This window comes from Manacus candei, unplaced genomic scaffold (assembly GCF_025592945.1).
Source record: "Manacus candei isolate 608988 ecotype Guabito, Panama unplaced genomic scaffold, ASM2559294v1 h1tg000063l, whole genome shotgun sequence".
NCBI classification, from domain to species: Eukaryota; Metazoa; Chordata; class Aves; order Passeriformes; family Pipridae; genus Manacus; species Manacus candei.
The window spans coordinates 1,406,308-1,421,461 of record NW_026138111.1 but is presented as its reverse complement, the minus strand read 5'-3'; the positions used below and the strand labels follow the sequence as shown (position 1 = coordinate 1,421,461).

Below are 15,154 nucleotides of genomic sequence, written 5' to 3'. Positions count from 1 at the left end.
GTGCCACAGAATTAGGGTTAGATTAAACTGTGCTTCCATTAAAATATTTCTATTTATATCATAAAGCTTTTCAGTGATGTTAAGCTCCCTAACTCCTGTGTAGATGACTGACAGTTTTAAAGCAGGATTTCCAAACAGATATGTTGCTGGTCTGTCACAGCTTAGGTCAGTAGGGAAACTGGCAGCTTTAAAGTAGATCCTAGAAATGCATTTTGAAATAGTTGGAATGGTTAAACTACTAAATAGACTGTTTAGTTCTTGAAATGACAGTTTTTGAAATTGTCATGTGGCACATAACTGCTAGAGATGGTTTCTGCTAAAAGGAGAAAGGAAAAGGCTCTGCCTTCCCACAAAAGTTTCTGAAATTCCTTGTTTTCTCATTCCTCCTCAATCATCCTGAATAGTTAAATGACTGGATTATCAGAATTTAGTAACTCTAAATAATTTCATTGTTTTACCAGCCTTATAATACTTAAATACTTTATGATTAATTAAGTTTGACATGAATAATAATAATGTATCAGACCAAAATAATGCATATTTTCAACAGTTTCTAGTATTTCAAAATATTGTAATCGAGTTTTGAAGTAACCAATGCTTTCATGATGAAAATGTATTTTCAACATAAAATATTTAATTGGAAAATTCTGCAACAGCTCTTTTAATTATCACTGAATAAAAATAAGATAAAATGTTATACAGAAAAACTGAGAAAGATCATATCATCACATATTAAAAACACAGCAGTCTTTTTTTTATACTCTGTTCATGTGTTAGTTAAAAACTGTTACCCTAAATGCTGAAAAAGATGAAAAGAGAGCATTTTCAGCTATTTTCTACATATTTGATATTTCAATAGCAGATATGGTGGACATGTGCCTTTTCAAGTTTCATTGATCTATAAACCTTATATTGTGCAAAATGGAGCAGAGTGCGACTAAATTTTAACTATTTTAATGCCAGAAAAACTAATAAAGGTGATAGAACAACACAACATTCTCTATTTGGTAATAGCATTCATTAAAACCTCATTTTTTAGTAATTCATGCTTTTCTGCTAATTTCTTTAAGATACTTACATTAACTTTGCTTTAGTTGAGTCAACTGAGTTTAAAAGCTAATATTGAATATGTAAGTAGTGTCATAGGAATCACATTTGAAACACTGTGTTTTTTGTCCTGTGTAAGAATAGAAACAGCTGCTTTTCTATGTACAAATGAACCCATAGAACATGCTTTGTGTGAGTTTATCAGTAACGTGCTGCTGCACATTCTCCACCTATTGTTGACCTCTGCAGGTGGGACATATTTGGAGCCGTCATTGGTACTGAATGTGGGACATTGGAATCTGGCTCAGCTATGGTATTCCTCAGAGATGGAGAAAGAAAAATATGTACTCCATATATGGACACTACAGGTTATGGGAACTTGAGATTTTATTTCAGTATGGGTGAGTATAAATTCCTCATGTAATACAAGTTGTGAAGTATGTGAGATTTAAGTTGTGCAGTGTGCATGGAACTGTTTTAAATACTCCTTCAAAGAAGATAGCACTGATTTGTGACTGTGATGCCCATGAGGATGTAAGACTGACCACTGCTGGTCAGATCAGAGTCCACCCTTCTGTATGTCCATGCAGATGGACAAACATGGTGAGCACACAAATAGGTCTCCCAAAAATATTCTCCCAGATGACACTGACTTGCAGATGGAAACCCTTTTGAACCAGACAGGGCACTCTGGGTTTAGTAGCCCTTGGTGGGCTTTTTTTCCATGGATTTATCTAGCCATTTTTTTGGTTGAGATAAACATTTAGATCCAAGTTAAGACAGTTTAATATAGAAGTTACATGAAGGTATGTGCATGTAAGATCAGTGTCTGAACTTCCTTTATAGTTAGAGGTGTTGTGGTCAGTACTATTGCTAGAAAAATCCATTCAGCTCACCATGAGACAGCTGTGCTGGACCAGCTGAGCAGCTTCCTGGAGTCAGACTGTGGATCTCTGTTGTTATAAAGACACCTTAAGCACCTGGTGCACACACAGGCCTGTGTTCACTCTTGTCCAGTCCTCAGGCAGGATTTGTCATGTAAGCACTGGTTATTGTTGCCACTTGAGTTAACCAAGCACATCTGAGACATTAGCACAAAGCTGGCAGTTGTAACTTGGGACTTGGGGGAGAGTCACAGCCCTGCTATAGTGGCAGGTAGGTGAGCCAGTGCCTAAAATGATCCTTGGTACTAGTGTTTAACCAAGTGAACCTGCCTACTGTGCCCACAGCTCCATAATTTAACAATTCTCATATGAAGAAGCATCTTCTTGTCTTGTATATTCTAATTTCACTCAGTGCCCCTTAATCCATCATTAGAAGATATAGTCATATCTTTGCCATCCTTACCCCACCATAGAGCTTTTATAGGTACCTGTCATATCCTCCTGCAGTCATGTATATGTAGACCCTGGTGTTAATCCATCAGAGTCAAGACAGTTGCACCTGAGGATGAGATAGGATTAGCACAGAGGTGGGACAGCCTTACCTAGTTGAACCCACAAAACAGTTTCTGCTCAAAAGCTTTTACTCCATTCATAAACAATTCCTCTGATAATGTGTTGGCCCAGGATGAGATTCACACAGAGTGTGCTACAGTCTTGGAGGAGGTATGGTCTGCATGAAAAACACTGACGTGGTGTTAGCAACATCTGTGGACCTCCCCTGTTGGGGTAAAGTGTCAGAACCTCTGTCATTTACAAGGGCTAAGAAAGCAGCCAGGAACCAACCTGTCCTGTTGCTTCCCCTCCCTGCTGTTGTTGTCAGTGCAACTTCACTAGTTTGGTGTTGCAACAGACCAAAATCCCCATAAACGTGGTAGTTAACACTCACAGGGTTTTTCCAGAACTTTTATTTTGCACATAGAGGAAATTGCATGAGGTTATTCTCTCAACAGCATGTTTAGAGGACCTGAGGATTTTTGCTTAAAAGCAAATAATAGAATAATAAAGGAGGAAGCAGAGGATAAACCTGTGACCTCCACAAGCAACCTTCTGTATCAACAAGAAAAAACACACTTTATTTAATGAGGGGAAGACCTCATATTGTTGTCCTAAATTGTTGCACATCATCTCTGTGTTACATGAATTATGAATAAAGCACAGGAAAAAGAGGATGCTTTTTCCCAGTTCTTCCAAACATTACAACACCTGCAAGAAAAACAGGAAAGAAATTTTGTCAACCTTCTGAACTTAGGAGAAAAGTTGTCAGCAGATGTAGGCACAGAGGATAGTGGGATGTTGTTTGAAAAATGTATTCTGTGTGTACTTTTAAATTAAATAAATAATAGTTTAAACATTCAGGCAAGGAGATTTGAAAGGACACACGGATGTTCCTTATTACAGTATAAAACACATCAAAGATGCACATCTAATCTAGTTCGCTGGACTGCCCTACCTAGTCCATTACAAGAACTGGCTGTCTGCAGTGAAAAAAAGCAGAGAAAGTGTTCCAATATACACAACCTTTCTACTTTGCAGACTTTTCAAACTCTTCCTCATTCTGTTTTTGATTTTTGTTTTTATTTTTGAGGGTTTTTTTAGTACACGCAGTACCCATAGTGTACTAAGGAAATAGAGAAATTATGTTTCCTGTTTCAAATAGAGGAATTTTTTTTAAAAAAATTCTTTTCCAGAACACCAAATTAGTGTGATGATATCCATCTTGTATCTATAAAGCAGGACTAAATGCTTGCATTTGGCAACTAATCCGTTCTTTCAGAGTAGGTTAATCAATGTTTTGGGTTCTACTGCTATGAAGGTATTTCAAATGCTGCCCTATTCCAGTGAGGCAAGCATGCCACACATGCTTTGTGTGGTACAATAGACTCCATCCATCCATCCATCCATCCATCCCTCTCTCACTCCCTCCCTCCCTCTATGGTGCAGACAGTAGAAGGAGCAGTACAACAAATAAGGTACACAGCAGTCTTCCTCATTTCCTACTTAGAACAAGTTCTCAGCTGCCAAACTATCAGCTGAGAAGTATTTAAGAGAATGTCACATGCCATGTGTGTGACTGCATGAAGTGTGAGTACTAAATAACAGTTTACTGATTAGAACTCAAAAGCAGAGCATTTCTATGTAAATAGGATTTAAAGCACACAGACAGAAGTATTGCTTTGGGCACAGCATTTTCTATTAAAATTTTTTTTGATAAGCTGATTAAAAGAGGTACTTGAGGTTTTCATAATCGTCAACCCCCTTGATCTCTGGCATGGTGTATCTGATCAAATAATTCCTATACACTGTGTCTGTAGGGCTGGTGTTCTTTTGTTTCAGATCCTAAGTTAAATAGCATCTGATTTTAATTATTTTCATAATTATGGCTGCATAATATGATTCCACTTTCCAATAATGAGAGCTTCAATTAATTTTTTTCTCACTCAAATGTGTTTTGTACAGGAGGAACTTGTGATTCTGGAGAATCCCATGAAAATGATGTCATACTTTATGCCAAGATTGAAGGCAGGAGGGAACACATACCTCTTGATACCCTGACCTATGCTGCTTACAAGGTAAATCATCATAAACAAAGCAGGTGGATGGGATAGATATCATTATCTTTTCAATATTGTGTGTTGAATTCCTCAGGGACACTCAAACATGACCTTCCCAAGCACATAAATCATGTGCAGATCTGGGAGCAGTCTGGTGCCTTTGCAGCACAGCTCTGCAGTTATTGCTGGTTATTCCAGCCCCAAGCAGGATTGCAGTGTTGGCTGGGGATGGGGTGACAGGAAACAAGCCATGGGCAAAAGTTGTCAGTTATCAGCTGAAAACTTCAGTGATAATGTCTCCTCACAAATGATTACTCCTGTCTCCACCCAAGCTCCTACTAGTCACAGTGATGTGGGCATGGGCATGGACTCAGCCATGGGAGGCAGCATCTCCTCTGCTGACAGTGCAACCGCCTTCCAACCACGTCCACCACCCTGAGGCAGGACTATAAAGACCTTGAACTTGCTGTCAGGATCCTTCCTGTCTAGGGCAGGGAAACACTTAGACCATATCTATCCTGAGTAACCCAGCCCTGAGGTCTCCTTATTCTGCTGCTGTAAAATAGAAAGCAAAATCTGATATTTAATACATGTACACGTGGATGTTCCAGAGCTTGAAATGCAGTATGCTTACATAGCGTGAAGGAAATTTGTTGGTAAAGATGCAGCTGATTTCAAGCACAGGTCTGTGTGCATTTTTCCTGTAACCGTAGCATTCAGAAACCAAATATTTACAGTAGGATTTGGCCTGTGTTCGGTTGAGTCACTTGCATTGTTTCATTGTGTGTGGCTTCCCTCCTTGCCTGCTTCTGTGTGAAAGACAGGGTAGAACTTTTGTAAACGAAGGAAGCTGTAATTGTAAAATAATAAAAAATTAATTGGGGAACTTGGGGCGAGACAGGATCTGAAATTACACTGAATTCATTGTGGAAGTTTTTTTTTTGAACAGGCAATTTTAAAGCTGACATCCTCTTTTGACATAATACAGTTCTAATTACGTTGCTTTAGGACAAAGGCTAAGCTTTGTAAAGCAGTGCTTTCGTATATTTCAGCAACATAACATCCTCTCCACATATGCCTGTGAACTCATGCTGTTACTCTATTCTCATGTATTCAGACTAGACATGCCACTACCTTGTGTTTGCTTCTGTGAGCTGTAAGGCTCCAGGACAAACATCATATTCTATTACCAGCTGAAGCTGACAATGTAAACTAGCATTTTTCAGAAGACAGAAGGGACAGTCTTTTCTACCGTGTCTTTACAAGCAGACAACCTGATCCCTCTAAGGTGATAAGTAGCACTGGTATCCAGAGTGTTAATACCTGTGCACATAATAGCAAATTATTTTAGTTGGGATCTTGTGTAGAAAAAAGTAGCTAAAAGAGTTAACAAAGTGAAGCAAGGAGAGAGAATAGCACATGTTTGGGTCAGCACAATTGAAGTTGCTTTTTTATTTTAAATGGTACCTTTTGACCTTTTTTAATTTATCTAAGCTTTATTTTCTTTTAAAGGTTCCATCTTTGGTTTCTGTTGTCATTAATCCGGACCTTCAGACTCCTGCAACCAAGTTTTGCCTGAAGCAAAAGAGTCACCAAGGCCACAACAGGAATGTCTGGGCTGTGGATTACTTCCACGTCCTTCCGGTGCTCCCTTCCACAGTGACTCACATGATCCAATTTTCTATCAATTTGGGTTGTGGAACTTATCAACCTGGTAACAGGTACAACTGGAGAGATCATTCTTTCGATTTTCAGCTTTCTAGTATAATTTGATTTATAAAATCTATATGAGATTTTGGAAATCTTTTTTCATTAAGAAAGGATCCCATTAATAATGACAAATATAAGCTGCTCAAAACCTAATGTTTCTCCTGGTTTCCACATGCCCAAATTTATGAATCTAATGTGCAATGAAGAGCTAATAAATAGCTTTCCAGGTCAAAACTGGTCCCCTATTCTGAAATATGGTCATGATTTCAGAGGGACTTTTTCTTCAGTTTCTAAGGAACATGAGATTTGCCTCTTAGTACTGTGTAAGGGGGAAATTATTAAAGGCAGCAGCAGAAACCTACCCTGCTGACCTCTCAGATTACCGATGCCACAAGCATATCTAGTTCTTGTAAGACTGGTTATAAATGGCCCTCATCTTAACGACCATCAGTGTGAGGAGCTCACTGTCTGTAGATTGGCCACAGAACTCCTTTTGGCTTCACTTCTGCAGGACATTCAGTGTGAATTTTTCCATGAAGTGAGAGGGAAAGGGAAAGAAGGGAGTCATTTGCAGCTCTATGTTTTATGGAGTCATAGAAATGTTTGTTGGAAGGGACCTTCACAGGTTTTCTAGTGAAACCTGCTGCTGCAGGTGAGACTGTTACGAGCATAGGTCAAACATGGCTTTGCCTATCCATGGCTTGAATGGATGGATACTGTGCTAAAGCTCTGAGTGACCTGCTCAAGTGAAAAAGTGTTTTCTAATGTCCAATATAAAACTCTGAAGCAATGTCTGTATGGCCATTGTCCTTTCTACTGTGTCTGACACTACTGAGGAGAATTTGACTCCAATTTCCTTGTGAGTGCCCTCTGCACCATCACAGGATGCTGCAGCTCACCCCTCCTTACCAGGCTGAGCAAGCTAGCTCCTCAGCCCATCCTAGCTTGATGCTCGAGGCCGTGGACATCTTGCCTATCCTCTGCTCCAGCTCTCCAGCTTCTTAAGAGCCTTCTTCAAATAGGGGACCCAAAACCAAACTGCCCACTTTCCCTCTTTCCTTATGTACGTGTGAGAATATTTATCTTGTTATTTTATGAGGATTAAGTTACTTTACATTTTCCAGAGTTGAGAGTTTAAAGTCAGAGACTGTAAGTGCTTTCACATCCATGTCCCATGGCATCTGGTTCCAACTGGAAAGAGCTGCATTAGCATTGACAGTTCCAGCATCCATGCAGGGTAACAGAATTCAAGGAGCAGCAAAATTCAAGGCATTGCACTTATATTTGATAGAAAGTGAAGGCAGCAACATTTTCCTATATGAAAAGTGAAAACTTTGCCTGTAAACACTCCTGTCCAGTAAACATGTTATATAAAGTCTCTGTCTTAGTCGGTTATCTGTGGAGAGTGGTATATACTTCAAAAGATTAATATTCTTCCTTCACTAAACTATTCCTGAAGAAGTGACCTTCTTCATGACAAAAGAAGTACTAGGTCACCATTTTCCCTATTTGTATTTCCCAAATACTGCAGCATTTCACATCTCCTGGTCTACAGCATTATTCATAATGCTTTCATTACCGCAAATGTGAGAGACTCATACTGAATATATGCAGTAAATATGACCCTCCAAGGTATTGCTACAGTTAAATCTGAAATAAATTAGTCAAAACCTCTATAAACTGTTTTAGTACACACTTATCACAGTGATGGTACATTTAAATAAGGTAATATTGTCAGCAAATTTCCATAAAAAGAAAAAGTCAGAATCCAATAATTTAATATTGAGGAGATGAATTATGATTTTTATAATGTTCCGCTGGCTTTACTTAAAATAAAACAGAATATTACAGCTAATTATATGAAGCAAATTACAAAAGTAATTCAGTAAAATACTAAAACTTTAATAAATCAAGCACTATATTACTTTTGCAAGGTCTTCAGAATGTAAAGCATCTAAGGATTTCCTTATACTTGTAGGCTGTAAACAATGTTGGGGGGGTTAAACCAGGAAAGAGCCAGCTGGTGCATGAATAGCTAGTGGTTTTTTGCCACCTTCTGCAGGTGTAATGGTTAGCAGTTGGCAGCTATAACTGTCCTGTGCTCACATGATGCTGCCTAGCTCTGATTAATCCAGATTTTCTCCTTATATCTGAAACTATTTGAATCTGAAATATAAAAGTAAAGTCAGCTCATTTAACAGCAGTAGCATAAAAACACTGGTGCTCAAATAAGAGGTGTGTTTAGACAATCCTCAGTCTATAGGCTATCCTTGAGGTTTTTAAACAGTCAGGTTTGTTTCATGTTTGTATTTTCAGGACTTTTTGTATTCAAAGTCTGCTTAAAATTATCTCATGTTTCCTAATCAGTTATTAGGAATAGCTGACTGAGTGGTTTCTTGGTGTTGGTACTTCTGCTATGAGACTATGCCAGGTAGCTTCATGGTGTCTTTCTCCTTCTTCTCCTTCAATGTGTTAACCAGCGTCAGCTTGGAGTTTTCAACCAACCATGGTCGCTCCTGGTCCCTGCTCCACACCGAGTGTTTGCCTGAGATATGTGCTGGGCCTCACCTCCCCCACAGCACCATCTATGCCTCTGAAAATTACAACGGGTGAGTGTGTTCTCTGCAAAACTGAGATGCAAGATTAGAGAAGTGAATTATAGGTGACAGAAGAAAGCAGCAAAGCACACAACTCCATGTCATCTTTCTTTTTTTGACTGGCTGAGGACAGCAAGGAAAGAGTGTTCTGGGCTCCTTGGCTGCCCAGTAATTAAATTTGAAATGTATGGGGGTGCCTCTGTGGTATAATATTATTTTTTTGATGCTAAAGATAAATTACAAAAAAACCCACTTGTGGGCAGCACATTGGTAATGAGAAGAAAAGTTTTACTTTGTTAAAGGCACAGAGTTTTCTTCTTAGTCAGAGAAAACATCAGTTAAAGCCATGTTTACATCCTCAGTCACCTTTACTCACTTGAAATCCCAGTACTGGCGTACTGTGAATGACATCCTCTGTACTTCTGCAGATAGAGGTCGTTGTTAGTGTCACTTTCTTTTATCGGCCCCTCTTAGTAAGTAAATCTCTCCTGTACTGTTCTCACTGAAAAATAAACTGTGGCATCTTGCTGCATAGCACAAAATCCGTGTCTATCCTTCTGTATCCTGACTTCTACAGACTTCAGAGCAGCAGGTATGACTATGAGAAGAAAGTGTAGTTGAAGCATTGCTGTGATCTCATGACACCCCCCACCCCGCACCATTCCTGTTTTCATAGGAACCATTATCCCTGGTGTATGTGGGAAGTGTGGCCCCCATGGATAATGATGGCCCAGACCACAGCAGGCCAAATCCTCTGCACCACTTCTTACCCACAGAGGATTTCCACCAAACAGAGTTCAGTCATACTGAAAGGTTGCAATTTATGAGATACTCATTGAGATGGAGAAGCAAAGGAGGTTAAGGTCTTTGCTGACTTCATGCATTCCAACGGGGGAAAAATGGCTAGGTTTTATAAGATAATAATTATTATTCACATATTGTATGAAAATATCATGGGCCATGTTCTTCTTTTTTATTTGTGTTTTCTAAAGCTGCCATAAATTCATCCTTCATTTGAATAGATTTTAAAATTAGAACATCTCACAAAGCTTCCAGTATACATAAACATATCTGCAAAACATACAGTTGCTTAACAACTCTCAGTGTAAAATGCTAGAGCCTGTGTTATATGTATTTCAGGTGGAACCGAATAACTACTCCCCTTCCCAATGCTGCATTAACAAGTGACACCAGGATTCGATGGAGACAAACAGGACCAATCCTCGGAAATATGTGGGCAATCGATAATAGTTAGTATTCTTATCCATGATCATGACAAATCAGAAGAGTGAATTTTTTATATGCTGCTCTATGTAAACATATTTTCCACAATCATGAGCCAGTGAATTTACAGTTTATTAAATCCTTTTTCTGCTTATCTGCTCTTGGTAACAGGTACATTTTGAAGCTAGAGGGAAATTCTGCCATTTGAAAAGACAATAGCCTAGTAGATTACCTTTCTTTCTTTTAATTGAATGCTTTCCAGGAAAAGATATTGGTGGCAAGGGCTTAATATAACATTTCCTCTGTCTGCTTAGTCCTAATTACATAATTAGATACTACACTGGCTATTAAGGACATGCACTGCACCAGCCTTAGCAGCAGGTACAGCATTTGGGACGTATTTTTCCTTCTGGACGTAGAAGACCACCTTCAAGCAACACTGCTACCAAAACAATGACAAAACTTTTACATTGTTTACAGTATCTTTGAGAAAAGCACCATATGTTTTATGGAACTGTTCTTCTTTTAGGACATTATTTTCCACATACCTTTTTTTAACTAAGAGGAGCTTATGTTGATCCATATATTTATAAAACAATGCAGGGGACAACCGGGACCAGAATTAAAAGGAAATATTTTAAAGCACAGAAAAAGTATTTAGGAACACAGGATAAAATGTATGACAGGCAGAAATAAGCATGATCAAAAGGGCTAAGTATGAGAAAGTGCAATTTTTTTAGCTTGCTTGTTAGCCATAAATGATTTGGGACTAAATAAACTACATCCGGAATTTGTTTGGTTAGGTATGTGAAATATGTAATTTAGAGATTTACAGTGAGGTACAATAGTCTGTGAAATTTTGTAATGATTCCCAGTAGGGTTTGATATGGAGCCTGGGAATGGTAAATAGTTACATTTTGCAGAATTCTTAAAACAGATTTATGCCTAGTTTTGAAAAGAAAATCCTTGAAGCAGATAAGGTAGTGCCACAAAGGAAAGTTTGTCACTAAAAGTCATGAAAATTGTTCTCTTAATCATATTAATGGGAAGTAGCATCATCTTGACATCTAGATAGAGTATTAATGCTTGTCTTTAGAGATGAGATATACATCAAAAAGAAATTGAAATTAAGGGAAAATGTAGGTATGTAAACATAAAAGATGTCTGTGAGTATCTGCTAAGATGAGTTGCTACCAAAGAAAATGTAGACTTTAAGTGTTAGAGACACTCATGAGATTTTCACAGAAATGAGAAGATTAAATCAATCTAAGGATACAAATTCTTTACAACAGGACAAAACAAGATTCTGAAGATCATTGACAATTCATTTATCTGCACTACCTTTGCTTGTAGAACAAAATGGAATTCCATCAAAGGATGCTGTGTGCTCCAGTGTGTACCATGTCAAAAAAGGTTTTACAAAACCTCTACCTAAAAAGTACCTGCTCTGAATTTGAGGTGCAAAACCACGATATAGGAATCAAGTCTTAAAGATTAACATGTTTCTGAGGTTTTGAATGCCTCCTTTGTTAGATACTATGACACTCAAGCCTTACGCTGTATTGTAGGGAAAAAACCATAAATATTGGCAATCTACTCAAATTCTTGAAGAGAGGAAGGTTTTCAAGGATTCAGTACTGTGACTTTTAGCTTCACAACTGTTTCCTATGTGAATTAAGTTTTAAATGAAATCTGGAAGGTGGCCATCTTTCCGAAACACTGGAAAAATGCCAATTTCCATAAAGTTTTTTTATTTTGAATGACATCATTACATCTTTAACCCTTCTACTTTTACCACCCCCTCAAAAAGACCTCAAAATACACAAAGAAATCAAACAGACAGAACAGAATTTTTGCACCCTGAGAGGTGAGAAAATCTAGAAATCACATGAAATCTGATGAGGAGTTATAGGGAGTAGCTAACAGAGATTCAGCGTGTGTCTGCCAGGGAGAGCTGATGCTGCCGTGATGGGCGACATCATGAAACTAGGAAACAGAATAAGTACTGCTTGTTACAGAATTGGTGGCTATTCCTTCCAAAAGTCACAGTGCAAGTGGATAACCCAAGTAATAGGCAGTCTTCAACAGAAAAAGGGATGCTGCTCATGGTTAAGGCCTCTAATCATATTGTATTGAAATAATACTGCCCACAAGTTATGGCTTTTCTTTATAGTAGTGCAAGGGATTATACCAAGATTTGCTCATCTATCCATCATTCATATTTTTCACAATAAATCAACATTGTCAATTAGGAGTCATTGGAGGAAGATAAAGTAAAAGAGTAAAATAAGTCTGGTGTATTTTTGAGCCCATAGGATTTAGAATTTTATTCCATTTAAAATAATCAGTGAAAGAGTATGTATTTAACTATATTTAATAGTTACTTAAGACATATCAGGGCAGGTTCCAATTCCCATAAGTACAGTGAAGTTAAGTATGTACATTTCCATGAGAGAAGCAGTGAAACATTTTTAAAATCTACAAGACTGTCATTGGAATGTACCTGTATATATATATATATTGGATTACATCTCCAAACTAAGATGAAGGGAAGGCAAGAAAGTGGTCAGTGCCTAACAGATCATCTGATCTCGTTTCACAGACTTAGAAAAACCAGGTACATTAATTAAAACAGCACTAATATCTCCAGCCTCAGATAGATATTACCCTTTAATTAATAAATTATCCCAGGCTATCCTTGACACACTCAAACACATTTTATCCTATTGTAGACCTTTTCCAGGCAGTGAGATTAAGATAAATACAATAACAGTATATTTTCTTGTATTTTTCATATTATGTTTATGACATAACATAACTCTTCATTTAACTGATTTCTGTTCTCTGCAGTTTATATTGGTCCATCTTGCCTTAAATTCTGCTCAGGTCGAGGACAGTGCACTAGAAATGGCTGCAAGTAAGTTTTATAATTCAGTACTTGTATTCAATTTCTGCCACATAGTTCACTCGGTGATGTGAAAGTTGAAGTGATTTTCATTTCAGTCCTTGCTCTTTTAGATGACTAAATATAAAACTAGCATAGCCCCCAGAATGCCTAAAGCTCACTGGAGAGCTAGAGATCAATCTTTCTAAACAGCAGCATGTTTAATACTTCTTTTTTATTATTTTTTTTTGCTAGAGAATCTAACTTCCAGTTCACTTTAAAATGGGCTACAGAGAACACTGTTATGTTGGTGATGCATACTTTATACTGGTTTTAGAGGTGATTTGGAATTGTATCACTTTTATATTAAATGTTGGGAAATAATCACATTTTTAATAGTTCTAATATCCCATAACCTAACATACCTCAAGGACAGAAGATCAGCACTCCACTTTTTTCTGGTAGTCTGGCATGTTAAAGGGGTTCCTCTGTAAAAAGTAAAAAGGTGCTTACTCAAAACCGGTAAGCATATTCTAAATATTGGTGTAACTACTTTTAGGTATTAACAAGAGTGTGACCCATGTGGCATTCTGTTTTGTTACTTAATTTTTTGTAGTCACACCTAACAGTCTACAGACAAAAGCAAATTCATCGTATTACGTATGAACAAGTGTAAATTATGTCAGCAGGTTTTTTGTTCCAAAAATGAATAAAAATATTTCTGCTCTGTGTTATGTGTAGATTGGTGGTGTGTTCCTAACTATGTTTTTCTTAAATTGTAAGAGGAAGTACTACTGAAAAGAAATCATTGGCTATGCACCACTTTACCTAAGTAAAGTTCAAGGAGGTTCTTGGGCCTTGTGTTTTGAGAGGGACCTCGTAGACATCTTCAGTTCACGAACAACTGCAGCCAGTGTGTTGGTTTGACAACCAGCCGCTTGAAAAGATGGGTCATTAGTTACGCCTTCAATCTTCCTCACCCCCAGGTGTGACCCCGGCTTTTCTGGGCCAGCGTGTGAGATGGCGTCGCAGACCTTTCCTATGTTCATCTCAGAGAGCTTCACCAGCTCCCGCCTCTCCTCCTACCACAGTTTTTACTCCATCCGAGGGGCCGAGGTCAGCTTTGGCTGCGGGGTCCTGGCCAGTGGCAAGGCCCTGGTCTTCAACAAGGACGGGAGGCGCCAGCTTATCACCTCCTTCCTCGACAGCTCCCAGTCCAGGTGAGAGGGAAAGAGGAGTAACGTGAGGCAGAGAAATTGGGGAACCCCTCTCCTTCCAGCTACAACCTTCTGTATTATTAAGCTGATTGTTTTAGGAGGAAAAAAAGCTTTTAAAAGACTCCTAGTTCCATGTTTTAATGGCAGTTTCATAGATTTGCCTTTTTTCCTCCTGCTTTGTAAACAACAGAGCCCAAAACAGACTGCAGGGGAGTTATACAGCTTGGATGGAAAATATGAAATGTTAATATCAAACCTGAGTGTCAAAGCCAAGTGCTAATTAATTATTTATAGGTTGTGTTTATTTGACAGCTTGTGGCAACTGATTAGATCCATTCACTATCTCTCCCTCCCCTTCAGTGCCTAATAAATAATTAAATGCTGTAATGATTGGCATTTTTTTAACTATATGTGCCACATTGCATTACTTGACAATAAAAACAAATCACACGAACAAAACCCCATAACTGATATTTATCAAAATTTGCCCAGATTAAGAAGATCTGAAAATAACCTGGTTAGGGAAAAAAAAACAAAAACAAAAACAAAAAACCAACAAAACCCCAAACCAACAAAAAAACAGTATGCAAACCATAGCCTACAAATATTTGTATAACTCTGATCCAGGTTCCTGCAGTTCACACTACGCCTGGGCAGCAAGTCAGTGCTGAGTACCTGCAAAGCACCCGACCAGCCCGGGGAAGGAGTACTGCTGCACTACTCCTATGACAACGGGATTACTTGGAAACTCCTGGAGCACTACTCTTATCTCAACTACCACGAGCCAAGGTATGTGCATAACTATCATGAGGAGTGTTCTCTACGTGCAGTCACTGTAATGCAGAGACTAAAGTACATGGTGCAAGAGTGAGTGGAGTGAAGACTTTCTATTGCACAGCAAAACTTACCGCTGTTCCTTAAAATTTTGTAGTTGTTTTAGACAGTTTGTCGTTCTATAAAAATGAATGCATGGATTTAA

General features: G+C 38.3%; 1 protein-coding gene across 2 annotated transcripts in view; it reads left to right on the top strand.

Annotated features, from left to right (window-relative positions):
- The window catches only part of RELN (reelin), a 279,445-nt gene that overhangs the window by 168,987 nt on the left and 95,304 nt on the right, over nt 1–15,154 (top strand). For both annotated transcript variants that reach the window (XM_051805023.1, XM_051805024.1), the window contains exons 12-19: nt 1,297–1,448; nt 4,449–4,561; nt 6,056–6,264; nt 8,734–8,862; nt 9,991–10,100; nt 12,925–12,991; nt 13,945–14,178; nt 14,803–14,964. In XM_051805023.1, coding sequence (XP_051660983.1) covers nt 1,297–1,448; nt 4,449–4,561; nt 6,056–6,264; nt 8,734–8,862; nt 9,991–10,100; nt 12,925–12,991; nt 13,945–14,178; nt 14,803–14,964 — 1,176 coding nt within the window. The remainder of the gene's footprint in view (nt 1–1,296; nt 1,449–4,448; nt 4,562–6,055; nt 6,265–8,733; nt 8,863–9,990; nt 10,101–12,924; nt 12,992–13,944; nt 14,179–14,802; nt 14,965–15,154) is intronic.